The 27,532-nt window shown below is 44.1% G+C and overlaps 2 protein-coding genes across 12 annotated transcripts in view; one reads left to right on the forward strand and one right to left on the reverse strand.

Annotated features, from left to right (window-relative positions):
• The window catches only part of SFI1 (SFI1 centrin binding protein), a 57,947-nt gene extending 52,157 nt beyond the window's left edge, over nt 1-5,790 (forward strand). For all 5 annotated transcript variants that reach the window (XM_048821035.2, XM_048821036.2, XM_048821034.2 and 2 more), the window contains 3 exons: nt 1,540-1,663; nt 2,714-2,825; nt 3,310-5,790. In XM_048821035.2, coding sequence (XP_048676992.2) covers nt 1,540-1,663; nt 2,714-2,825; nt 3,310-3,417 — 344 coding nt within the window. In that variant the 3' untranslated portion in view covers nt 3,418-5,790. The remainder of the gene's footprint in view (nt 1-1,539; nt 1,664-2,713; nt 2,826-3,309) is intronic.
• Nucleotides 250-27,532, reverse strand: part of PISD (phosphatidylserine decarboxylase) — a 47,021-nt gene continuing 19,738 nt past the window's right edge. For 2 of the 7 annotated variants that reach the window (XM_048821045.2, XM_048821048.2), the window contains 5 exons: nt 14,087-14,323; nt 13,359-13,497; nt 11,086-11,232; nt 6,991-7,151; nt 250-6,614 (listed from right to left, as the gene is read on the reverse strand). In XM_048821045.2, the coding sequence (XP_048677002.1) occupies nt 6,390-6,614; nt 6,991-7,151; nt 11,086-11,232; nt 13,359-13,497; nt 14,087-14,323 (909 nt within the window). In that variant the 3' untranslated portion in view covers nt 250-6,389. Of the gene's footprint in view, nt 6,615-6,990; nt 7,152-11,085; nt 11,233-13,358; nt 13,498-14,086; nt 14,324-16,936; nt 17,103-19,764; nt 20,444-24,698; nt 25,706-25,753; nt 25,877-27,532 lie in introns of those variants that run through there. The other 5 variants (XM_048821042.2, XM_048821041.2, XM_048821040.2 and 2 more) reach the window with 5 other exon arrangements.

The raw sequence follows: 27,532 nt of genomic DNA on the forward strand, positions 1-27,532 counted from the left end.
GCATGTTGGAAGTCTTGGCACATTCTCCTCTTGTGGGTCATGTTCCAGTCGCAGGTGAAGAACCACTCTGCTGTTAGCCTGGAAAGAGAGGCTAGAGGTGGTGGTGTGTCAATTTTGATAGACTAAATAGAATCAAAGAGAGAATCAAAGGTGTTTACTTGACCCTGTCACTGTTCAACACTAAACAGTCAAACTAGGCTCAGCATTTTGAATACAGAGACCTCAGGCTGCCTAGTACTAGGCCAAATACACCATTCAAAATCTCTTTTATTAAAGATACAGAAAAAGTCAAAACAGTTAAAGCATTTGAAATGTATGTAATACATTAAGCCTTTTGTTTTAACAATATCCTTTGTTCTCTTTCCCTTTGGCTGTATAAGGACTCTACCCACCCCCAGAAAATTAGTTGAGAAGGGTTTGAGCTACAGTTAGTTTTAAAGTCTGATCCTGTTTCCTTGCAAACAAGACAGACAGACACAAAAAGGCAGAGAAAAAAACAGTAGAGAGAAAATGCAGCTTCTGTCTCTAGTGCTGATTTTACTTTCAGCCCTGCTGCTGGAGAAACACAGGCCCAGTACGTGGCACACCACTCCGAGGCCTGGCAAAATTGTACCAGCATCACGCTTTGCTTTTAGCTGCCTCTCTGGTCATAGGCTCATTGTACTGTTGCAAAAGTGGCAGTCTTGGCAGGCTAAGCAAGACTCTTAGTAGACAGAGGCAAAAGGAAACAGAAGAAATAAGGTGCAGGAGGAAAATGATACATAAGAGAATAGGTGAAAGCAGGAACCAAAGTTTTACACCTCAGATGGTATTTGGGATTTAGCCAAAGCTAGTGGAGGTGGTGATGTCATCTTTGTTCATCTCAAAATCGGGATGGTGAAGGGCCAGTGGTGTCCCGAAGGACCCTGAGGTCCCAGGAGATGATGTGAGTGGAAGCCATGATATGAAGCTTGCTCCCTTTAGTTCACCCATCTCTATCCTCTCCCAAAGTCTTAAAAAAACAAAAACAAAAAAACCCCTCAAAAGTCAAGTAATGGACAAACTAGCCCATCTTCTCATTGTTCTGCTCACCAATTAGGCCTAATTTCTGACACGACAGTTTGTCTGTTTGAGTTCCAGACCCACACTTTTTTGTTTACCAGATATATCAGCACAGTCCCTGATTTATAGCAGGCCTTTTTGTTTGGACTAATTCAGTCTGTCTTAACTTTTGCTTAGTCTTATAAGCAATTTTATGTAACATGCTGAGTTGGACTTTCATTATCTTTTCCCCATCAACACTTATTGTTAGAGGTGATTGGATCATTTTATAAACTTTTAGCCACTTTTCCACAGTTAAGCTCACAAGTGAGGTAGGTCTTTCAGGACCCAGTTATTACAACAGAGGCAGCATATCACATGATAGCAATGATGACCCACAGGCCCGGCACAGTGGTAAGTTTTTGCCTACAAGCCTGTCTGCTTCCCAGAGAGGAAGAAGCAGGAAATAGACAGAACCTCAACAGCATCATAATGTGTGTGCTTTGTGTTTGGTTTCAGTTGAAAGTAAGAGCAGACAAGGCTATTCCACGGAGGGAACAGAGCTGCAGAAACAGCTGGAAGCAGAGCTCCAACACATCCGACAGCAAATGCAGCATTACCACGATAGCAAGCAGGAGCTCAAGTACGTAGTGAAGTCCCCTTTAGCCAGCCTTACTGAGTGTTCTTAATCCAATGTTGCATTTCTGTATGGAAGTACAGTTCTGCTCTGAAAAGTGACACCTCCTTACTCAGCAGGTCTGTCTCCTGGGCCTGTTCAGTCACATCTGCTGACTTGAGTGTGTAAGAGTTGTGGGGTTTTTGTTTACTCTATTAGACCTGCACTGCCAATACAGCTTGGAAGGAGTTACCTTTTTGTGCATCCTTGGCAATGGTTTACTGTTACCTATGGCAACCAATGAAGGAAGTGTGGCCATACCAGTGTCACTGAGGGCATAATCTGAAATCCGTGCAGTTGAATTGGTATAACCGACTCAGAATGTAGTCTTCAGACTCTACTATGAGTCTGAATTTATGAGGAGGAAAGACCCCGGCTTGGCTCTCAGATCCCAGCCTGGTTTTGTAGAATAGGCAGTTAGAAAAATGTTGATGTGAGTAGTTAATTAGACAGACATAAACATATAACCCTAAGTGGGATTGTAGTCACATTTCAGAGTGGAACAGGACTTTAAGGGGGAACCCACTGCTAGGGAAAGAAGCAGCAGTGGACCAAAAGTAGGAGAAGAACACCCAACCTTTCTTGTGTTCTCCGGGGACGCATTCTCACTGTTTTCCTGCTAACATACAGAGCCCAAATGGAAAATGGGTCCTTTATATGGCAGTGGTGAAGCTAGTTTTTCCTACAGTGGGTCTGATGGTGCATAATGTTTAGAATATTTTTGAAACTTATTTTAAACTGTCTCTTACCACCCAGCTTCCACCTAATATGCTGCAGCTTGGGTTTCATCGCTAAGTACCTATACCTCCCGCCAGGCATTGCACGTTTACTGCCAAAAGGCATTTACTGTAAATGCAGTCTAGAAAGAGCAGTGACACTGAACTCCTTTCCAACAATGTTTGCAACTAGTGCTGGTAGTGACTGTCCTTGGCATCTGCAACTATTGATGCAAATGAGTTAAATGTACAATGCACCTTCCGTGTCTCACCCTAGCTTGCTATGATCCTGTTCCCTCAGGTCATGCCGGCGGCAGGCGCGCATTCTGAACAAGTGGCTAGAAATGAGTACTGTGGGCACCGGGGCAGCGGAGCAAGATGTTATGCAGCAAGTTCAAGAAGAGCTGGATCAGGTATGTGGACAAATAGTGGTGTGAAGGCCAGTCCCACAAAGTTACTGAGTAAAAATTATAACACATGGTACTGCAAAGAGAAATGGAACCTGCCCTGAACAGATTTAGTCTAATTTGTATGATTGTGAAACAAAGGCTGAAGGCAAAATGGGGCAGTTGTGGGAGATTAGTAACAGCAGGGTAGGTAGAAGAGGGGAAACCTTGTTTCTTACTGGCCCCTTGGAACAAAGAGTAGAAGTGGCTGCCAAAGGGGATAATGAACAAAGTAGATTAAACTATTCACATTTTCCTCACAACCACAACACAGCTGCCAAAGGAGAAACCCAGTCCTGTAACTTGATACTTTCTTATTCAAGGGGGTAGTGTGAAAGCTGTTCAACCAAACAGCAGTCAGAACTGTTACAGACCCAACTTGCTGGAATGAATTGTTCCTGACTTCACTAACAATTTAGCCCTTTCCTCTTCCCTTCATTTTCTCTTGTAGTTGGAGGTGCAGATCAACTCTCTCACCAAAGTGCTGCTAGAAGGGAGACATTGTCTGCAGAGGTACATCACTCGTGTGAAGGACATTCGCATTGCTTTGGATATGTAACACATCTAAAGCCCCTAAACAGTTCATGCTCAGTGGTAGAACGGGCTGGCTGTTCGTTTGATCTTTGATGTCAGAGGACATAGGCCTAAGGTACATGATCTCTAACTTTCTGAAGGGAAGTAAGCCAAACCTCACTACCATTTAAACGTATATTTCCTTTTGCTGTATGCATATGGGAGACATTGCCTCATTTATTTACCATAGTTGTGATAAGAAGTAGGAGACACTGCTGTGCAGCTCAAAGCTGCACTCAGCTAAGTATTCATAGAGACCATCACTGTAGTATCTATTTAAACTCCCCTGCTTATTAAGAAGCAAAACAATGCTGATAAGACTTTTATTTTAAAATGTTTGAAATTAAGAGTTAATGTTCGTAAGTCATACAGTGTGACATACAAAAACACTGTGCTAGTTGAAAAATTAAATGGATTCTCCCTGCTGGAGAAAGTTACAGCATCACCAGTATTCTCCAGAAACCCTGCTTCTACTTCCTCTGATCAGTGGGTAAGACATTCCTGCTAGCCAGCCAAGTTTCCACAGTGCTAAGACCATCACAAAAAGAGCTGACCTGGTGCAGAATGATCTGTCTCTGACACATTCATACTAAAGTGAACAGTAGCAACTTCTCTCATCCCCTGTTAGGCGAACTGGGTGCTCAGATACTGTGAATGCTGAGTAGTGAGGAATTTAAAGCTTAAAGTTGTTTTAGCCACAACTAAGACAAAAGGCCTCAGAGATTAATTCTTCCTTCCTCTAACCCATTGCAACAGGCTTGTTCTGTTCACAGAGCCTTTAGTTCTTGAAGGGTAATTAGTCATAGCTTCAACCCTTAGGGCTGATGATGTCTGCATGTATTTTGCATCAAGTTTTTAAAAAATTAATGCCTAGCTGGAAGAAGAATATTGTGATGCATAATACATCCTAGCACTAAGGGGCTGAACAAAGGGGGAAGGGAGGGGCTGCTAAGAGCCATTTGAAGCAGCCCCCATTTAATATGAGGAAATGCTGACTCTTGGAGCCAAAGGACTAGTTCTCTCCTATATTGACCTAAACAGGGCCAAATAGTCAAGATCATACTATGAGCCTTTGGCAGGCTATATTACCAGACATGTCTTTCTTCCCTACTGACAAGTGTACAGGGCTTGGCCAACTGTAAACACTTGATTCTGTTTTCTCCAGCACATCCAGGGGAGGCAGACTTTCTTTTACAGGATCAAGATATACAGTGCTGAGTCTCATTTAGAATGAATTTAAAAAAGTCTGTTCAGAAGATCCCCTTGGAACTGGAGGCAGATCTTTAAAGAAAACACCAGCTCCCCTGATGAATATCCACACACAAGGCTCAAGCTGGGAGAGGGCCAGGTTTGATAAGAAGCTAGTCCATTCCTTCAAGGTCAGGGTATCCTATTCACTTACAGGCAATAGACTTCCTTGGCTCAAAATAGAATTTATTCAGTAAGAACAAGCAATACAGTGTAGTAGAAGTGAGTTGCTCTCAACCCTTTTGGCACCAGTTGCTGTTAGTCCCATTATTGGTAATGCGAAGCTTAAACTCCTATTCTGAGTGTCATGTTCCTATTTCCATTCTAACCCTTCTTGGCATGAATTTACAGAGATGAAAGTTGCTGCAGGATGAAGCTTCAGAGCAGAGCACTCAGCTCCAGTTTCTTTCTACCAGCTACAAGTGCAAAAGAAAAATGGAAGTTTGGCTGGGTTGTCTTTTTTTTGTAAGTCCACTGAAGGATAGAAAAGCAAGTTAGTGCACATGGGGAGCAACCTTGGATTGCCCCAAAGGTCCATAAGGGTTTTTAATACACAGTCAGTGCCCATGGCATTTCACTCCGTGCACTAAACTATAGGCCCTGATGTATTTCAAATTGTTTTGTACATGGAGAAATTTCCACACAAAGAACTCCGTGACAGGCCCTGAAGGTTATGACACAAGCAGCAGCACATGTACAGCAGAAGGGGAAACATACTTTAGCTGCATCCCCACTGCAACGAGAAGGGAGCAGACCCCTTAACCACCTGTTATTGTTTTATGTCAGAAGATTAATCGCTCAGTAGTTTTTGGGTGACTGAGGAGAGTAATTACCACTCAGATAAAACAAAAAATCCTTAAGGCCTAGAATGGCAAAAATAAAACTATGGATTGGGAGAAGAGTATGCAACAGTCTGACTGCTGCAAGCTAAAAAAATACACTTTTTTCAAAAAGATGACTAGTTCAACCACATGGAATGTAGACACAGTGTTTTCAGGTTTAAAATACAGTGCAAAGTCCAGTTTTAAAGGGACAATAATAGGTTAAAAGGCATTTAAAAATTAGTTTCCATACCTGTTACCAGGATGTTATTAAACAGAATTTGAGTCTAGTTTACTGGTTTCAGTATTGATGCGATTAATTTACATTGTGCATTTCACCTTGGTTGGACAATGAAAGTAAGACTAGGCAATTTGACTTCCTGGCTTCCATACTTTGATGTCATGTTTGCATTAGACATCTGGGACTGCAAGTTTGAAAACCATATTTGACAGAACTGAAACCTTGGGTCTAGGTCAACCTAACAGTGTCCCTTTAAAGGTAGCTAATCTCTCTGCCTTCACCCCTCCCCAGTGTCACTCCAGAATGCAGGCAGGCCCAATAGGAACCTACAGGCTCTGTATGAATGTAACTAGTTTGCAACACATTGAAAGGGAGAGTGTGAAAGACTGTAGGCATAGGATGGGATAGAAACCACCCTGGTCAACATTCTTAAAGGCATCTGTACCTGATATGTAAATGGATCATCTGATTATTTTACTGCTCTCAGCATAGGTATGTGATATTGGGCAAATACTCCTATCCCAGTTTTACACAGCAGTGTTGTCTAATATTTTCCTCACCCAGGTCCTGCTGAGTGATATTTTCCATTAGTGAAGCATTTTTCTTGGAAGTTTGAGTTCCTTTGTATATAAAATCCTTTTGTAGTTTCTAAAGGGACCCCAGGGCCTCTCCAAAGCGGATTTTCTGTCCAGGTTTGAGGTGGAAGTTGAAGTCCTTGGGTGCCTCAAAGATTAGAACGATGGTCGAGCCCAGGTTAAACTCCCCTAAATGTTCTCCTTTCCTCATGGGGATGCCCTCTTTGTTATTGTTGGTTATAAAGCTGAAGTCATTGTAAGAGCCTTTGGAGTAACAGGGGCTGTTAGTATGCAAATCCTGCAGATAGACAAGAGAGAAAGGAATGTGATTTGTGGATTTTAGTATGCTCTATCCATTTACTAGGATTGACAACTCCCTATGCCTGGCCTACAGTTTCAAATAGTAACATGCAACAGTGCTAAATACAAGGTGGAAGAAGAAAAGATCTGGACAGCAGACACCCCCTTCACATCCTGGTCCTGGACTACATTAAGCTAATAAACAGTTGTGCCAAGTGAGTAATACTCGGTAGAAAACTTTTGGGTTTTAACTTTAGCTTGATATTAGTTATGAGGAAATCAAATAATTAACCAGCCTTGTTTCCTCACATGAGTTATACAGTACCACTGACTCACTAACAAAGTGAGACTTCAAAGGCAGAATTTGTACTCACCCGGTCGAAGTAGATGCGGATGGAGCCAACATTTGTGGCTCCTACTGCTGTTAGGGAAAAAAAGCCATGTTTCCAATCACCAGTAAGTACAACCCGCTCATTATGGCAGAAGAGTTCCTTGATCCAGCGGGCAACACCAGGATTCACAGACATCAGGGAGCCTGTAGTAAACAGGAAGAGCAAGATGAAATATTCTTTGTTCTTGCGGCAGTATTTTGATAGATTTAAGGCACAATAATTTAGAGACCAACAAAGAAAGGCCAGATTAAAGCTAATTTCTAAGAAGTGAGACAAATACTAAGTATTATCAAGAATATGAAGGATCAGAAGATGCACAGAGGTTCTGTTGCACTGTGCACAGCAAATAAAGCCTTCAGCTGGGCAGTAGCAAAAACAGAACGGTTACTAAGGGTATGTCTACACTGCAGCTGGGAGTATGCTTTCTAGCCCACGCTTCCAGCTGCACTGTAGATACGCTAGGTGGGGAGCAGATAACACTTGAGTGTTCTTTAGCTCATAGGTTTCAGAGTAGCAGCCGTGTTTGTCTGTCTCTGCAAAAAGAACAGGAGTACTTGTGGCACCTTAGATACTACCAAATTTATCAGAGCATAAGCTTTCATGGGCTACAGCCCACTTCATCGGATGCACAGAATGGAACTTATAGTAAGAAGATATGGATATACATACAGAGAAGGTGGAAGTTGCCATACAAACTGTAAGAGGCTAATTAATTAAGATGAGCTATTATCAGCAGGAGAAATATGTGGACTCTCTCCTCAGGCCCTACCCAAGATCCATAAACCTGGAAATCCTGGACGCCCCATCGTCTCAGGCATTGGCACCCTAACAGCAGGATTGTCTGGCTATGTGGACTCTCTCCTCAGGCCCTACGCTACCAGCACTCCCAGCTATCTTCGAGACACCAGTGACTTCCTGAAGAAACTACAATCCATCGGTGATCTTCCTGAAAAACACCATCCTGGCCACTATGGATGCAGAAGCCCTCGACACCAACATTCCACACAAAGATGGACTACAAGCCATCAGGAACAGTATCCCCGATACCGTCACAGCAAACCTGGTGGCTGACCTTTGTGACTTTGTCCTCATCCATAACTATTTCACATTTGGGGACAATGTATACCTTCAAGTCAGTGGCACTGCTATGGGTACCCGCATGGCCCCACAGTATGCCAACATTTTTATGGCTGACTTAGAACGCTTCCTTAGCTCTCGTCCCGTAACGCCCCTACTCTATTTGCGCTACACTGATGACATCATCATCTGGACCCATGGAAAAGAAACCCTTGAGGAATTCCACCATGATTTCAACAACTTCCCTCCCACCATCAACCTCAGCCTAGACCAATCCACAGCTGTCAATTTCCTGGACACTGCTGTGCTAATAAGCGATGGTCACAACCACCACCCTATACCGGAAACCTACTAACTGCTATACTTACCTACATGCTTCCAGTTTCCATCAAGGACACACTCATTGTCTATAGCCAAGCTCTAAGATACAACTGCATTTGCTCCAATCCCCCAGACAGAGACAAACACCTACAAGATCTCTATCAAGCATTCTTAAAACTACAGTACCCACCTGCTGAAGTGAAAAAACAGATTGACAGAGCCAGAAGAGTACCCAGAAGTCACCTACTACAGGACAGGCCCAACAAAGAAAATAACTCTACTAGCTGTCACCTTCAGCCCCCAACTAAAACCTCTCCAGCGCATCATCAAAGATCTACAACCTATCTTGAAAAATGATCCCTCACTCTCACAGATCTTGGGTGACAGACCAGTCCTTGCTTACAGACAGCCCCCCCCCAACCTGAAGCAAATACTCTCCAGCAACCACACACCAAAAACACTAACCCAGGAACCAATCCTTGCAACAAAGCCTGATGCCAACTCTGTCCACATATTTATTCAAGTGACACCATCATAGGACCTAATCACATTAGCCATGCCATCAGGGGCTTGTTCACCTGCACATCTACCAATGTGATACGTGCCAGCAATGCCCCTCTGCCTTGTACATTGGCCAAACCGGACAGTCTCTATGCAAAAGAATAAATGGACACAAATCTGACATCAGGAATCATAACATTCAAAATCCGGTAGGAGAACACTTGAACCTCTCTAGCTGCTCAGTAAAAGATTTAAGGGTGGCAATTTTGCAACAGAAAAGCTTCAAAAACAGACTCCAACAAGAAACTGCTGAGCTTGAATTAATATGCAAACTAGATACCATTAACTTGGGTTTGAATAGAGACTGGGAGTGGCTAGGTCATTTACACATTGAATCTATTTCCCTACGTTAAGTATCCTCACCCCTTCTTGTCAACTATCTGTATGGGCCATCTTGATTATCACTACAAAAGTTTTTTTTCTCCTGCTGATAATAGCTCATCTTAATTAGCCTCTTACAGTTTGTATGGCAACTTCCACCTTCTGTGTGTGTGTGTGGATGTATGTATGTATCTATCTATCTTCTTACTATATGTTCCATTCTATGCATCCGATGAAGCGGGCTGTAGCCCACGAAAGCTTATGCTCTAATAAATTTGTTAGTCTCTAAGGTGCCACAAGTACTCCTGTTCTTTAGCTCCTATCACTATCATCCAGCATGTCCGAGGTCCTGCTACATCCATCCCCTAGAAACAACAGGAGTTGAATGAAGGGAAAATATTTATGCCAGAAACTAAGGCATATTAACACCCCTCTACACATGATATATCAACCTTGTTAATTTTTGCCCTGGGCTCAGACCACAGTATTTCACCCTAATGCCATCTCTCAGAGTTCAAAGCGTCACTGTTACATGCCCTGAAAACATTGCTATCACCAAACAGGCAAGGAGGAGGAACCCAGCTACCTAATGAACTCAAACCAGAACAAGCCTGTTTCTGAGCCTGGATTACCAAGTGCTCCACAGGAGCTGACTAAGATCTGACTACACAACAGCTCTACCTCTAAAGTCTAAGGACGCAGGCAAAAGTCTTTATATCTAAGGGATGAGCTCATTGGGCTGCCTCGCCAAAGCTTTAGGGGAAAAAAAACCCCACCCCAGCCAACCCCACCAGTCTCTCAAATGCCCTTTGCAACGTGTGAAGAAGTGGTTGTGTAGCACTACAGATCTGAGTCACCATAGCTGGCCAGATGTGAACATGAAGGATTAATAAATAGATCTAGGATCCCGAAAGAAAATGAATCACAATAGGAACCTTAAAGGTTTCCACCCTGTCACACAATACAGGGGAGCACACAGTGCATTAGAATGTTTCATTCTGTACTCCTATGCACATTGCTCTATTTCAATGGCTCTCCTGGCAGCATTTCCCTAAGAAACCCCTGGCTTAAAGGGTTTACTCAGCCACAAACCTTAGCTTCACGCTGAAGCTTGGCAGATCAACTTTCTTGCCAGGTCTTGTCTCTCTCACACATAGCATCTGAAACCGAAACCAAGTCCAACTCCTCTCTTTGTTCCTAGGTAATTAAAAAAATGAATTTCCATCTGCTGGACTAAGGAGCATGACTGTCTGTGAAGGAGAGGGCAAAACTCCATAACCCCAATTCAAATCAAGTGATTGTGCTTAGTGTCGTCTTCTGAATCTCTGATGTGCAGGGTTATCCACAACAATCAGATGCCCCTCTAGGACATCCTCTCTTTTACCAGCAACAGGGCAGTTTACTGTGGTGGGTGAGGAATGCCCTTGTTCCCTCTCAAGATGCTGACTGGCATTCTTCAAGCTCTTAACAGCCATTTCAGTAAAGTCTGCTGGAAACAGATCTGGGTCTCCGTACACCTCTTTGTTTAGTTGAGAGAATTAGGTCTGTTGAGAGACCAAGTTATCCATCTTCAACATTACCAATTTAACTCAAATATCAGACTATTAAGCCCTGAAATTCATTAGCACAGTATTCAGGATTTTGGGGAAGCATGATCCTCAATGTGTTTTTTAAGACAAATAGCTGCCCTCTGATTCTCTAGCACATCACAATTCAAGTGCTCTGACTGAGGCATCTCTCAGTAATCCCCCTGCTTTTACACCTGCTCTGTTTCCCCTTCATGGAAGTAGAATCTACCTGGGAAGTGGCGTCTGTGCGACACTCTCCAGTCAGTGGGCGAGTGGAAGCAGTGATAGTCCCCAGGCGCCAGGTAGATGACACAGTGATAGAGCTCGTTCCCCTCCTTTGTGACTAGCTGGTTCTGGAATGAGTTGCAGGATGAGGCTGCAGTGGAACAGCAGAAGACAAAAGGGGTTAAAAAGAACAACCGAAATAATCTGTGAGAGAATGTATTGTGAGACAAGTCTCCAATGGGAAATGTGCTACTATGATACTCAGAAAACCAGTGTTAACAGCAGATCACTAAATACAGCCCACAAAGTGACCCTGGGGGCATTCACTGGCAAGAGAGCTTAATAGATGAATCAGCAACAGAATTCCAAACATGTAATAGCCCTCAGTGAACACATTTGTTGGGACCATGCAGAACCCTTTCAGGGTACATGGTAAGGAGAGGAGTCAGCCTTAAAATTAATTCCTTGAATGTCTTCAGTGTTGAGCATGCTCTCAGGCCACACCTTCTGCAACTATAAACTAAACATTTTCTTACTTGTGTTATTAACAACCCTTTGATTACTAAAACAGGAAGAATTACAGAAATCCAATTTACTTCTCACTACTGATGCTGTTCACTTTTCCACTTCCTTCAGCTTGGACAGTGAAATCAGACTTGTCAGTGTTTGGGTTGGGTAAATGCTGCAGGAGAAGGCTTCTGGCAAATTTTGTAAATTTGATTTTACAAAAATCTACATTTTACGCCACGCTGAATTGACAGGGTTCCTTAACTCCTAAGATTTCATGTAAACTGGAGGCTGATACTTGGATCATAGAGGGGGATACAGAGCATGCAGTGGGAGGGATTTGCCTTGTCAATTTTTCCTTTGCTTGCTCCCTATTACTTTAGGGACAATTCAAGCTGACCGTATGTCCCTCTTCAAAGGCCCATTGTGGCTACAGGAAGCTTTGAAAGAAGAGTACCCAGAAAGTAGTTCTTCAAGGCCAAGAATCAGCATTTTAAAAAGCTCGTGTCCCTTTAACACACAGCTAGGTTTTAAACATCTTTGAAGTCCAAGCCCAGAAGAATCCAACGAACTTTAAAGAGCCCCAGCTTCCCCAGACAAACAGCAGGGGCTTGAGACGGAGTCTCATAGAACACAAATAATTTGTCTTAAAAGACACCTCAGAACTATTGGGGTGTAATGTCCCAGCTTACAAAATGCTTTTAGTTGCATTTGCATACACATCACAAAAACAATTCTGGAGCTTTCAAAAAGGGCTTCTTTCTGTCACATATTGTCTATACACAGGTTTAACACAAGATCCTGACACCCAAACCAAGGGCTTTGAAGACAGCTCTATTTCCACAGAACAGGCACAGCAAAGACAATGACAGCACAAACTTCCTCACAGTGCCCCAGCCCTGACCTAAAAGGCAGACCTCTAGGCATGAGAGCAGAGATCAGTCTCCATACAGGGGGTGCTGCTGCATAAATTGGGTCTAATAGACTAGTTCATGGATCTCAAACTAGAATTACCAGGAGGTCCGCATGAAGACTAATACATTGGTCCGAGGACTGCATCACTGACGCTACCCCATCCCCCTGCTGTCCCTGGCCCCATCCCCACTCCACCCCTTCCATAAGGCCCCACCCCACCTCTTCTCATCTTCCCCAGCCTCATTCCAACCCCTTCCCCAAAGTCCCCACCCCAACTCTGCCCCCTCCTTGCCCCTATTCCAACCCCTTCCCCAAATCCCCGCCCCCGCCCCACCTCCTCTCCTCTCCCTCCTGGAAACCACTAAGTGCCACCAAACAGCTGTTTGGCAGCAGGAAGCGCCTGGAGGTAGGTAGAGGAACGGGGACGAGGCACACTGGAGGGGGGAGCTTGACAGACACAGGAAATAACTGGGGCGGGGGGGACCCCCTGGACTAGTTCCTACAGCTTCCATCTTTGCTAGTCAAACATCTGGACATGTTTCAGCCTCCCAGCAGGAGCAAGCCTCATTATGGTCACAGACCTTGAAGTTACCCAGAATCTACCCAATATAACCATGCACTTGAGGGAACTGAAAAGTTAAAATGTAGAGAAAAGGGCTGAGGCTGCAAGTGAGGGACAGGCTACTAAGGAGATAGAGGAATCCAACATGGAACATTACACCCCACATGTTATTCCTCAGTTTGAGCTATAATGAAGCAGAGTTGCCTAGTTGAGAGCAGATAGCTATGATTCACCCCGTCCCTGCAATTACCAGGAACAGTGAAATGACAGAAACAGGCTAGGAGGCAACTTACTTTGGCTAAACTGCACGTCTTCTGTGCTGGTGCACGGCCCGAGGAAGGACTCCAGCGAGTAGGTGACACCCTTCACCTGTTCCACTTCGCAGTTTTTCACTTGTCCAAAGTTCAGAATCTTTCCATCTGAGGGACTGATCTACAGGGAACAAAAAAAGTAAACTGCAGTGAAAATCCATGCATCTCTCACACTTAGCCATCAGAAACACAAGTCCACTGATCATTTGAACCCCAACATTTCACATCTCTTCCCCTTTATATAACCTCTCGCCCCCACACAGGGATAAGCCTAGCCTCTTTTTGTATCAGACCTTTGATATTTTCACAGAAAGAAAGGCAAATAGGAAGGCCCGTGAGATCCAGAAAGACCATTATTTGTTCGAAGTGAATGCCAATGCTGTGACCACTACAGAGACTTTGAGAGCACCTGGTCCAGTCCGGTGTCTCGAATAAATCAGACTGGACTTTTACCTACCCCAACCAAGTAGTTCAGTTAGGGCCATGATCTGTTGCCATACAGACAGGCTGGATATGGGTGTAACCAAGAGCAACAACCCATACAGAAAAGGGGTGAGTGACAGACCAACAACTCCACTCAGGCCGGCCCAATATTCAGAGTTTTGGCCTACAGACATAGCACACGTTCCAAGGTGAGGGATGGGAACATTTACACATCAATGTGTAGCTCCTCTGGAACAAAATAAAACATTGCAAACCCTCCTCCTCACCACACTGTGATAGCAGCAGACTGGCCGGGACTGGGGCTTCAGCTTTCTGCGGAAGAATTCGCTCAGGTTTCTATAGTGATGAAGATCTTCGACAGCTGCTTCTTTCATGTTCACTCCAAATGTCCAGATATACAGGCTGTAGACAGGCTTCCGGAGCCAGGTGGGCAGCTCGACCTGGTTCAAACGACCCCAGGCTCGTGAAAGCAGTCGTGTTGGTACTGATTTGTACAGAGAAACCTAGAGAGAAAGGTTTCAGAGTAGCAGCCGTGTTAGTCTGTATCCGCAAAAAGAAAAAGAGTACTTGTGGCACCTTAGAGACTAACAAATTTGAGCATAAGTTTTCGTGAGCTACAGCTCACTTCATCGGATGCATTCAGTGGAAAATACAGTGGGGACATTTATATACACAGAGAACATGAAACAATGGGTGTTACCGTACACACTGTAACGAGAGAAAGGAATCACACCATGCTATTTCTGTTCGTTCTACCGCTTTTAGCCCTTCTTCCCTTTGCTCCCAAAATGGAAGAATCCAATTCATTCCTACTGTGACTCCCTTCACTTCAGTGGAGTTACACCAAGGATGAATTTACCTTGAAGTCTTCAATAAACCAAGACCAGAACCTTACCCTCCCTGCCCCCATGCTGATGTGTAGGGATGGGGGACCAGATGAAATGAAGACCACAACAAAAGTAAAGCCAATTTGGATGTTTCATCTGTTTTGAGAAAGAGATAAAAAATCCATTTTGTCAGTATAATTTCTGTTGTTGTTTTTGTTGCCTTAAGGCAAATAATAAAAGCACAAACCCATTCTTCCAATCGCAGCACAGAAGTCCTGCCAGCCACCTACAGTGGAGGGCAGCTACAATGCATGGACCCTCTTCCCCTTGTATGCTGAAGCTTCATATGCAAGTTAGTGGAAACTGCTCCCAGGAAGCTCACAGAGAAGCTGTGCATTTGGGACATTCTATTACAGCACTAATTGGAGGCAGTGAAACATTACTAATATATTTATTTTTGTGAACAACCCAAAGAAAACTGACTTAGAAATACATTTCTGTTGGCATTTCAATGCCTAGTGTGTTGCTTCTCCCAAGCCCATCTATTTCTGGAATTATAAAGTACCTTGTCTACACATAAAAGGTGCACTGCTTTTAACTATACTGGTATAATTAAAGCAATACAACTCCTCTGGTGTGGACACAGTTACACTGTTCTTATACCAGTGTAGCTTATTACCATAAAGACAAATAAACTATATCCATATATTGCACCTTTCTACTGGCATAACTGTGCCACACTAGGGCTTATATCAGTGTAACTATAGTGGTCAAACAAACAAAAAATCACACCCCAAATGATAGCTTTATCAGTAAAAGAACTGTGTGTACACCAAGCCTTATTGTTTGGGCAATCTCCAAAAACTCACTCACCTGTTGTTTGTGGTACGTGGTATCACCCACACAGCTCACGAGAGCATGTTGTAATCCCAAAAACATAGAGGAAGGCTGGAGCCTTCTGAAATAAGTTTTGCACAGTAAGCTGTTTTCTGAAAACCTCTGGTAAAAGTTTGCAGAACAAGGTGGCTGGTTAATTCCAACTCCGAGTAAAAGGGTTCTCTCATTTCTTTCCTAAGAGGCACTATTTATTCTCTACTATATGGGTATCCCTCAACGTTAGGACCTGCAGAATGTAGCAATACAGACCCCTCCAGAGAACTGGTCTTTTAGCCCGTATGTTCTATTAAGCAAATTTATTTCACCTGCTAATGGATAATACTCCACTCAACTCACCTTCACTCAGACCAGTCCAGTATTCTGAGTTTTGACTGTGCTATGGATGATGCTTAAAAATAAAATCCAACCATTAGAGAGAGAGCGAAAGAGCACGTCAGCTTAATCTTACTTCAGACTGAAATGTTTTAAACCATCTATTGTTACAGGTAACACTTTAGACCATGACAATAGAAGGATGAGAGAGAAATATTGTTCTGTTTTTTCTCGTGTTTACACTTTGCACATTTGACAGGCGTTGGACAGAGTCAGTTTCATGTTATCCCTGTAGAAAGAGTTTCACCTATTTGTGGACAGTCACAGAAGAGATTTAAAAAAAAAAAGGGGAAGGGGGTGATTGCAAAACCACAAAAATTGGGAAGACAACTTGGGGACAGGTGCAGTGCCTGAAAATACATACTTCACTTTTGCAAGTGATGGGGTTTCAAGTTGATAGTCTCTGTTTAATGAAATAGCTGTCAAAATGGCATCCTCTCAAGAGCAGGCACATTTGTATAAGTATGCAGGTCCATGTACTGAAACAAAATTTCATCATTTGAGTCAGGGATGCCTGCATTAGCACATCCTCTGGGCAGTCAGCATTCCAGGCGCCCAAGAAGGAATTGAACAGCCAACCATTCTCACACACAAATTGCAGCAGCAGAGAGACTACATGAATGTGTCCATGAAAAGGGATGGAGAAGAGGCGTGGTCTGCCTTAGCCCTAGCTCTGATATTTGTGGGTGTTACTATCTGAATAAATGCAGCTGTTTCCACTGATTCCCCAGCTTGGGAACTTGTTTGTTAGGGGATCATAACAAATTCTATGCCCTGAAAATTCATCATCTGTCTCTGAAAGGAGAATTACATAATCCCTAAAGCTTCACCACAAAGGAAAAAAACCACACGCAGTTGGGGGAGAGGAAGGTATGAGCTGCAGTTCTGCTTTAATATCAGCCATCAGCACCATGCTGTCTCCAGCTCTACTGTAGTCTCCCCCTGCTGCCAGCCTCCCTCCATTATAATAGAACATTTGCCCACAGGGTTGTTACAAAGGAGAGACCTGCTCACACTTACCCTGCTCATAGGCCTCCATCCCACTCTGGTCAAGGGTTTAAGAGCACCGAAAGGCAGAAGATAATAGAGAATAGTCAGAGGCCAAGAACGGAGTTTCAGAGCAGGCCTAGACATACAGCTCAGCTGGCCCAACCTCCGCCTCAGGGCCAGCTGGGGGAATTGCAACCTGTAGGATCACATACACACACAAAAGGGTCAGCCAACTCAGCCTCAGAACCACCAGCTCCTGACAGAGTTTGTTCAATGCTTGTCAGTGATTCTGCAACTCCCTGACTTTGGTTCAGATCTGCTCCTTTCCCAAAATACAGGAGCAGTTCAGCTCAAACATGAGTATGAGCTGCCCGGGGCACAGGACAACTTCCATTATTCATGCCTACCGGCAAATTAATTAAAGGCAAAACCTTTTGCATTAGACAAAGGCTGAGATACAGGTGAAAACAAGGCAGCAACTGGTCCAGCCAGGTAATGCTAGAACATACACAATATGATATGGAACACCAAAAGGGGGAAAACCCAGGAACTTCTTTCAAACACCACAAGAATAAGTAGCTACTCAAGAGGAAACATTTGCCTGTACCCTCTCCAGCTCCTGGAGAGTTAGAGTGATCAGCCCAGTAAAGCACTTTGAAAGCTAGCAATCTAGGATTCTAGGAATAAAATCCCTATTTAGGGCAAAAAAGTGTTAGGCAAGTGCTAAGGAAAGAACAGATGATATTCCAGTGAGACAAACAGCCACAAACCCAGGGCAATGTCGTTTCTGGCTCCAGGATTTCAACAAGATCTGGCATAATGGGAATCCTGCATTTCAGAAGTTCCATCCACAGTGCTGTTCCTACATGCAATAGTGGGATGAAACTGACCTAATCCTAGACTCTCATTCTGTTGGGAGAGAGACAGCTACAGTGCCATAAGCACAGTGTGCTCCTGCTAAGGGAAAGGGAAGTGCATATACTTGCTCCTCTCTCCTGCCTGTTTTTAGCAGCAGCAAGAGGGACTCATGCCTGTACCTCCTGGTCTTGTCAGGTGAGCCCCAGAAACAGGCAGCAGCAGAAAGTACCCATCTGGACATAGACACAATAAAGTCAGGGTAAGTCCTAGAAAGGATCACAAAAGCCATTGGGGTCAAACTGAAGTGCTCCTGCAGCAGGCCTGCTAGCAGTTGGTTCCACCTGGCCAGCTATTTAACACTTCATAGAATCATAGAATATAAGGGTTGGAAGGGACCCCAGAAGGTCATCTAGTCCAACCCCCTGCTCGAAGCAGGACCAATTCCCAGTTAAATCATCCCAGCCAGGGCTTTGTCAAGCCTGACCTTAAGAGACAAACAGAAGTGGGATTTGTGAGTTAGTGCACACTGCCCAAAGAGCAGAGGTCAAAAGGCATCTTTCGGGTTTTACATTTCTTATTGGGCACCTCAGTCTTAGACAGATGATACAAGAACTAAAACACACATCCTGCCAGCGTAGCAGGGTAGTTACTATCTATGGCCCATTCAAACTTTGGCCTCTTTAGCAACTGTGTTTAGGTGGGGTTTTCTGTGATGTAGATGCCTGAATTGAGAACAAATTCATTTCACACAAAGAGCCATCAGGTGGCTGACAGACTATGACTTGTGGTCATTACCAGTCTGGGCCAGAATTGAACCAGTGACTCAGCATGGAAAAGCTCCAAACCTCATTCCTGTTTCCACAAGACATCTCATTCCTCCAGTTTTTGCTGTGCTTGAGTCTTCCCTGGGCAAACTCTCTTATTCCTTTCTTCTCTTGGGATCTCCCCAGGGTACCTCATGCTTAGCCTCATTCTCAAGATTTTCTGGGTCTCATCATTAGGTTAATGTCCACCCAACCCAGGACAAAACATCCAGGTCTGTTTGGCACTGTGCTAACAGCTGGGGAACAATTCTTCTCCCTGCATCTTTGGAGGTGACGTAGTGTGCTGAGCATGACTATATGTGCATGCTGATTGGAAGGGGAAGGCTCCTGCTACAAGTTATTTTGAAGAGCACTCCCGTCCCTTGCAGGATGAAAAAATTTGAAGCGTGAGCTGTAACACACTCTACAGTTCTCTCCAAGAGAGAAAGGAGCTGGGAGACTAGAAAGGGTCAACTTGCCCTTCTGAGGACTTGGGTCAAAAATTAAAACATCACCTGAAGAGATGCAACTGTCACCATGTGGGCTCAAGATGGTGCCTTTGGCTCACCGATTTACTCTGTAGGCTAACGTTACTAACTCCAAAGCCAGAGAATGGCCGTGTGCTGGAGTGGAAGAAAGACCTGAGTAGCTGAAGTATTGTCTCAGCAGCGCTACAGCAGGCCTCAACAGCATGAGGCAAGACCAGCGCACAGCACAGGAATAAGAGAGACAACTCACCTGCAGCTCCTCCTCCCTCTCATCCGCCAGGGCCCAAGAGCCTGACAGAGAGATGGCCTCTCCAAGAGTTTCAGAGGACAAGGTACTGCTCTTCCCTCCCATCTCCTTCTCCCTCCCTTCACTGCAGACGATCATGAACCAATCCCTGCAGAGCTGCATCCGGGCAGCTGGCTCTAAAACCCCCTTCCTTCCCATCGCCTTGGCCTGGTTTTAGAGGAATCCCTCTCTAGATTTTTTGCTCTCCCATTGATCAGAAGGGGACTGGAAGAGAAAGGAAACATTATTTCTCTTGTACAACAGCAACCCCTCCCTTGCCAATTCAGCGCATAAGGAGATTTATAGTAATTAGGCCAAACAAAGGTTTTGCAGATGGCGGTCACTCCTTCTGCCCATCTACCCTCCCTTCCTTATCTCGCCCTTCAATCGCCATCCTGCAAAGCAGAAAACACCAAACAGTACCTGAAACGGGCTCTCCTATTTGGTGTGCCCCCGGCAGAGCCAGCTGGGCCTGGACTCTCCAGTTGCAGGTGCTGCTCCCCGGCACAGCTGCCGCTGTTCCCTGAACGTAGCCTTCGGACATGAATTTTAACTTTGTGGAGGTTGTAGCAAGAGAGAGGAGGGTTAGATAAAGCTTTACAGCATCTCACCATTTCCCTGCGTGCAGATCTGGTCCCTGCAGGGTGTTTGACTGACACATCATCAGGATGGCGGTCGGTTGTAAGTCTCAGTCTCTCTCTTTTTTTCTCTACCTCCCCTTCCCTTGCTCGCTTCGGCACAGGAGGGAAGACACGACGTCACAGCTCCTAATTCCCCCGCTGGTTTGTCTCCGGCTTCCCTCTCTGTCTCTTTCCCACTTGCAACTCAGCTACGAGGTTCCCAGCTATTGCAAACAAACAGGCATTGTATCACACTTCAGCAACCCTCTGCAAAAGCAGCTTTGTGCGAGACAAAAGCAACCTTTGCCAATAAGCAGCCCCTGCTCCTCTCTAGCCAAGGTTGCCATCGAAGCTCAACTCCCAAACGAACACTCTGCAGTGTCAGGCTGCTAGTAACTAATGCACTATGATCAGAACTGCAGCCAGCTGGCCACGCACAGTCATCCCAAGAGCCAGCCTGAATGCGAGGCTGGGAGGAGGAGGGATGGTGGAGAAGAGGAGGAGGGAGATAACTCATAGCTTCAATTCTGCACTGCAGTAACTGCAGCTAGATCAGTTCTGGACTACTGAGCAAGTAGATGTGTATGCAGACACTCACTCTGCCAGAAAACCCTTTCCTTCTCACACTTTCCAGCCTGGGAACAGAGGAGAGGAAAGGGAGGGAACATCTTTTCTACCTCATACAGTCCAGTTAGAGACCAACACCCATCTCAGGACACCCTTTCCATCCCACACTGTCCAGCGAGGGAGCAGGCAAAGACAGAAAAAGGGAAAGAACGTTCCCTTACAGATATACATCCCTACACTGAAACAAACAAGTTCCCGTGCCAGCTTGAGGAAACAGGCTCTGCAGAAAAAGTTGAACAGATGCTTTATAAAGAGCACAAGACTTCAACAATTTTTACATCCAGCAGAACTCAGAAACCAAACCACCAGTACCATGGGGGCAAGAGAGGTTGTTGCAGTCTTGAAGACTGCACACCCATTTTGCATGGACAGATTTTGGAATATTCATTGGGTGAGAAGTTCTCTTCCATATTGCAAATTATATCTGAAAGCTGTTGACTAAAAACTGGCATTTCTGTGTCTCTTGGCCGCAGCACCTGGATTGCTAAAGAGGAAAACTAGCAGCAATAGGAAGCCAGAGCCAGAGATCAGAACTGAGCTTACACCTGGCTTCTGTGTCAAGTCCAACACCAGAAATATTTTATGGTTCAATATTTAAGCAAAATGGTTAAACACTGGTTTTTGTCAAAACTAAGGTAGATACCAGTTTAGTATCTCCAAAGCATGCCCACCCTGCTAGTGCCACAAGTGATGTGGAGTGAGTCAATGAGGACTTTGCTGCATAAACCCAAGGTTGGATAGGAGGTTATATATTGTGCTGAGGGGAAAAGAAAAAATGGGGGCAAATTTTCAACAGAAGCGTGATCTAAATCAACAGTGTCCCTTTAAAAACAGGTTTAAAAACACTTAATCAGACTAAGGTGGAAACCATTTTCACCACCAAGATCACAAGAAATGCTCAGCATGCATGCAAGTTCCAGAATCTGTGACAAGGGAAAAAATACAGCACTGGTATAGAAAGGCCAGGAGACAAACAGTGCTGTCTAACAAACATTTTCTCCTCCTCCTCACATCCCAGACATGCAGGGACTCCTACACACAAGGAACCTGCATAGGGTTTTCCTCTTTGTTGTGATTCTAATCTTGTTCTCCAAAGGACCCCACCCACACTTCACATTTGCTATGGATGAGGGAAAGGCCAGAGCAAACAAGTTTCATCTGCACTCACAATTTATTCTACTCTTCCTTCAAAAGTAGGTGAGGTAAATACACATTTCAGTATAGTCTATTTCAATGGAAACAGCCCAATTATCTCTCTCCTTTCAAAGAACTTACCACATCCTAGATCAAGAAGGCAGGGGTTTATTTCCCCAAGATTTTACAAAAGAGTGGAGTGAATTGAACAGCCAACCTGCACCCCAGAAGTGAATGAACATTGAAAATATAATTCCGTTGTTTAATGTTGAGACTACTGTACATTCAGATAAAGTTCATGGAAAGGGAACATGTGATGGGGGCTACCCCCTTTGGGGCAAAAACCATGGCATGATCGACTCACCTTCCTAGGTGAAGTTCCCAGGGAGAGAGAGGGATTTCAGTACTATATAAGCCATACTGCTCCATGGCTACACAAAACTCACCTCCTCTAAGTAAGAAGCCTTACATTTCTCTTATGTTCTGTCCTACTGACCCCATTACACTCATCAAGATGCAAATAATGACTATTACCCATGGATGAGAGTCTGCCCCTCTTCTTGGCTGAGACCCGCTTAAATACTGACATACAAACATACATGGTGAGTTGCCATGTCAGCATCTACTGCACAGGAGGGATTAAGGATACAGCAGGGTTTGGCTGCTCAGAATCGAAAGATGCCCGCAATGGAAGAAAGAGGAAATGACTGGATCCTGGACCATGCCAACCCTACTCTCAGCCCAAGTGTACTGAGGAAGGTTGAAGGAAGGGACTGGCCCAACTGAGCCTGGGCATCAGTTACTGAATCCCCCCGCTGAGCGATGAATGTGACGGATTTACACCTGGATTTCTTCTCAAATCTCAGGACAGTACAGCAAAGCCTCTCTTACTAGCGTCACTGATGGGCCTCAGAGTTATCTAACTCTTCTGTATGGGGAGTCTGGGGCTTCAGCCCCAAACCACCCCTACCTGCTTGAACTCATCCAGAATTCATATTCAGTGAATAAAGGAAGTAATGACCATCTGCACTATAAATCCCCTGTGGAGAATTATCTAACAACAAACAGCTAATCTGTCAGCTATGCAACTCCACTCTGGTCCATCAGTTCATATAAGCATCAAATCCAGTGACCCCGTTTAATTACTTGTCTTCTTATTATTTCTCAAAGCCCTTCCCTCAGGACTCCAAAAACACTAAGCCGGCGGATTTACAGGAATCAGAGACTGGATTAAACACACAACTGTACATTAAACTGAAATGACATAAGCATGCAGGGCTGGGTTTAGAATCATCCAGCCTGGATGCTAGAAGCCTCTCCCTCCCCACTTTCTTCACTTGTTAACAATATTGCCATTTAAAATATATGGTATAACTTAACACGTACTGTTGGGGAAAGCTGTATGGCTAAGCATAAACCATACAAGTGGAACAAAAGAAAGTATCAAGCAGCAAAAGGTAGGGGTATTCCAAGACCCACATCACACTATTATACAGAGGAGATCCGCTGCTAGTGACAGGTATTAGTTTATCATCAATGGTTTCATTCTTTTCTCCTGGCCATAGTCAATACCTTCTGTTTAAACTTATAGGCACAAAAAATCATCTCTCTTCCTTCCTCACCACCTTATTATTCTAGAGAAATCCAGCAGGAGAAACAATAGCTTCCTCAACAGACAATCAATCAGGAGATCCTGCTATTCTAAGAGCATAACAAAAAGGTGCTTTTGGATATTAGGGAAACAACCGTGGATTGGCTGTTGTAGAAGTCACATGATTTTTAATGCTGTGTATTGCACTCCCTGGATTCCTGCTGGCAGGTATGTAATCCTTAACTCTTCTTTGTGAGTGTCAAGGCCAGGGATCAGCAACCTTTGGCACACGGCCCGCCAGGGTAAGCCCCATGGCGGGCCGGACCAGTTTGTTTACCTGCCGCGTCTGCAGGTTTGGCCGATCGAGGCTCCCACTGGTCACGGCCGCCGCTTCCCGCAGCCCCCATTGGCCTGGAGCGGCGAACCGCAGCCAGTGGGAGCCGCCATCGGCCGAACCTGCGGACGCGGCAGGTAAACAAATCAGTCCGGCCCGCCAGGGGGCTTACCCTGGCGGGCTGCGTGCCAAAGGTTGCTGATCCCTGGTCTAGGCACTGGCTGCGAAATGTACTAGATGCCCTGATACAGCAGGTCTTTTTCCATCTCTAGTTTCTAGGATTCTCTTGCCCATTTTTTATCTCAAGCGGGTTTCCTGTAATTCCCCTTCTAAGAGAGAGGTTTGTGTAATTAGCTTCCTTTAAATGTATAGTTGCGCTTCTCAACAAACAGAGAAATAAATCAACTTTTTAGAATGGCCATAAAACATTAGTTTATTCAGCACTAAAGACTGTGCAATGTTTTTGGTAAACAGTCCTTGATCTCTTCTCCGGGGCAAGGAAACAGGTCTTATCCACTTTCGTAAAGCAACATGTAAGTTTATGGCATTCTAAGTATTTTGTAATATGGTTCTCTGTGGTTCTATAAGCATATTTAATTTCATATGCTACCTGATAAAATGCCTTTCACCCAAGGTATTCATAAAGCCAATTCCCTTCTAGGATACAGACATCTAAAATGGAAGCATAAGGAGGGAGGGGGGGAATGGTTGTTTTAGACCTTCCTACTAAAAAGGAAAGCTCTGTTAAGCGCTCTAGAATCCTGAGTTGGAAACTGAACAAAGAAGCTGTAAGGCCTCACATACAATTCAGAAACCTACATGAAATACTAACTACACAAATGCTTCAGACTGGGGGCCGGGGTTCTTTTTAACAAAGGGACTATTAACTCTCTCAGTGTTGGTTCCTCAGATCAGCAGAACTGAGAGATTTCTAATACACCAATTCCTTTTTCATCTGACCTGAAAACCCAAGAAAACGGTGACTAAAGAATTGGTGCTCTTTGGAAGTTAGGCCTCTCCGATCAGTATTTGGAAGTCTAAAAGTGCTTACCTTGGCTGTACAACACTCCTGGCAGCTGCAGAGGCTGACTCTGAATGAAGCTTGTTTCAGTTCCTTCACAGACTTCTTGTTTTTAATCTACTGAAATGTGACATTGACCTGGCTTTTTTGTTTGGGTTTTTCTAAGACAAGTGAACAAAACAATGGAATGTAACCCACATAAGTGTTCCTGACAAATGCACAGAAGACTGGTGCACCAAGAGGGAGGAAAAAACTCTAATCCATGCCCTGCAGAAATCATATGCATTGATGTGTCCACATTCCCATCCTATTAATCCCAAACCACGGTCCTGTTTCCAAGATCAGTTGATTGTGACCTTCTGGTTCTACACTACTTCTTCCGTTTCCTGGCCGTGAAGTTGGATGTATCCACTACATTTAAGTAGGAGTCTGCTGTATTGTGGAGAGCTACATGCTGTGGAGTTTAGTATTACTCTCTTCAACAAAACAAGCTCAGCAAAAATGTGAAACTTAAGATAGTTTTGTTTTCAGCTGGATGGAGCAGAATGATTATGTGAGATCACCACTAAACCCAGCAGGGCACCAGCCCCCAATCATGATCACCCTACACCCAGCAGTCACTACATCCTTAAATAATACTAAATCCCAGTCCTCTGGCCTGACACTGAATCCGACCAACCCAGCACCCTGCTAGACAAAGGAAGCTATGTCTATGCATGCTGTAAGGCACAGAAATAAGAGAGGGTTAAACATAAAGCGATCTGTGTTCTTTGTTACCCACACACCCGCCCTGAATAGATAGAAAGTATTAACCCAGCTGCCTATGCATCTTTCTATACTCTTTAATACTACCCACTGATATTGCAAAAAATGTTCGCTTAGTTCATCAGGATTTCTGAGCTGTAATCCTCTTCTCATGTCAAAACAAGCCACAAAACAATTGTCTCTCACATTTATACAGTTTCTAACAGTTTACACCCTAAATCGGGTAAACGAGGTGAACGCCCCTCAGCAGAAAAAATACATTTTACTATAATATAGCAACAACTTATTTCCCTTCCTCACAGTAGGTATATGCATTTCACCTGCAGTTGTTGCTGTTGGCCAAAATAAACCTCTAAAACACTCCTGGAGAACAACTTCTCAGATCCCCAACAGCTGGCTGGCTCGCAGTCTGTCTACTAGATCTGATCTGACTGCTTTTTGCTTTAAGAAAGCAGCACGATGCAGCTGGTCCTCCTGTCCAGCTCATGTTTCAGCCATTCAGACTCCAGGGTGGGAACTGTTAAGGACGTCCCAATATCATCAAAAGCATCTGCATTCCCACAAAGCCCCAGCTCTCTTTTTCCCCTTTAAGAGGAGGAGACAAGGCGGAAAAAACTGAAAGGAAACTAAAAAGGAGGGGGATAAGACTGCATGACAACATAGTCTCTCAGTTCCCCAGATGGCTTCCCAGCAGTGCATTTACAAAACAGCAGACTCATACCAGGGGCTTGGGAGATAGTATCCAGGCCTCTGTTAACAAATCGCCAACTGAACACATATTAAGACTGTTTAGGCTGAATACCAGGGAAAGTTTCTGACGGTAATGTCTGTTGATCATGGAATAGTCTCCGAAACAACCATATTACTTGGGGAATTTAAAAATTGTACTGGACAAAGCAACAGAAAATGTTCACTACAGAGCAATTCTCCAGACCAGGGATTAAATTTCATACCAGTTGAATAGAAGAGAGCATGTATGTAAAATGATCCAGTTTGGATTTTCTGTTGCTGTTTTCTGACATATTTCCAGAAACACTGATGTACATGTTCCCAGCCAAAGAGTACATACAGTTTTATAAAACCCTTCACAACATTCAAATAGATTGCTCAATAGGTGTCTTGTGCAATGAAAGAGACACTGTAGCAAAAACTATCCATCTAAAAAAACAGTGTGAACGTGACATTGAACTCTACAACATCTTAGGACTAGCTGAAAAATGTAGGGGAAATTGTGGGCAACACTTTTGCCATGTCACCCCACCGTTCCCCCTCTCCCTGTTGAAATTTGAACTGTTTTGAAATTTTCTGATCAACACTACAAGAAATCAGAGATTTCTTTTGTATAATTAGACATATGTCCATACAGCACTCAGGCACCAGAAAAAACAGAGGAGAAGGTATGACACATAACAGGACACCTGGTCTAGGGATAGGATTTCACTCTGCACAGGCAGAAGAGCCAGGGTATGGAGTCGCACAGGTGGAGGATTTTTCATGGATTCTTTCTTGGGATATCCTGGTCTGTGATTCAGGATCTCCCATCACAGAAAATACTATTACTACAACACCATGTGCTGCCTTACTAAAATGGTGCCTCACTTGTCCACAAGCAGCACGACAGAATTATCCCTCTGCTACCAACCCATCTCAGTAGGAAACACTGATTTGCAAAAGTGGTGAGCACCCAACAGATTCCTAAACATGAATTTAGGGACCTAACTTTAGGCTTCTATTTTTTAAAGTCTTGGCCTGTGGTATTAAGCTTCCCCCCCAGAAGAGCTGGTTTTCACCCTGTTATTTGCCGCATACAATATCAGATGTCACTATAAACTAGTGCCACCTCCTAAGGTTCACTGGGTTCTCTAAAGCTGTATCTTTACTTGGTTTTTGCCACTCTTACTATGCCACCATTACACAAAAAATAGAATTGCAAAACAAATGAGATAAGAACTGTGGAAGCAAATAAAGGACAGCAGTAAGGAATTCCCCTCTATTTAAACACTCATCTTGTCACACTGTTTATCCAAACTCACTCTTTGGCCAAGGTTTCCTTGTGTAAATTATGCTATCTGTATATCAACAATGCCACAGTATCATCA

Source organism: Caretta caretta, chromosome 15 (assembly GCF_965140235.1).
Source record: "Caretta caretta isolate rCarCar2 chromosome 15, rCarCar1.hap1, whole genome shotgun sequence".
In the NCBI taxonomy this organism is placed as follows: Eukaryota; Metazoa; Chordata; order Testudines; family Cheloniidae; genus Caretta; species Caretta caretta.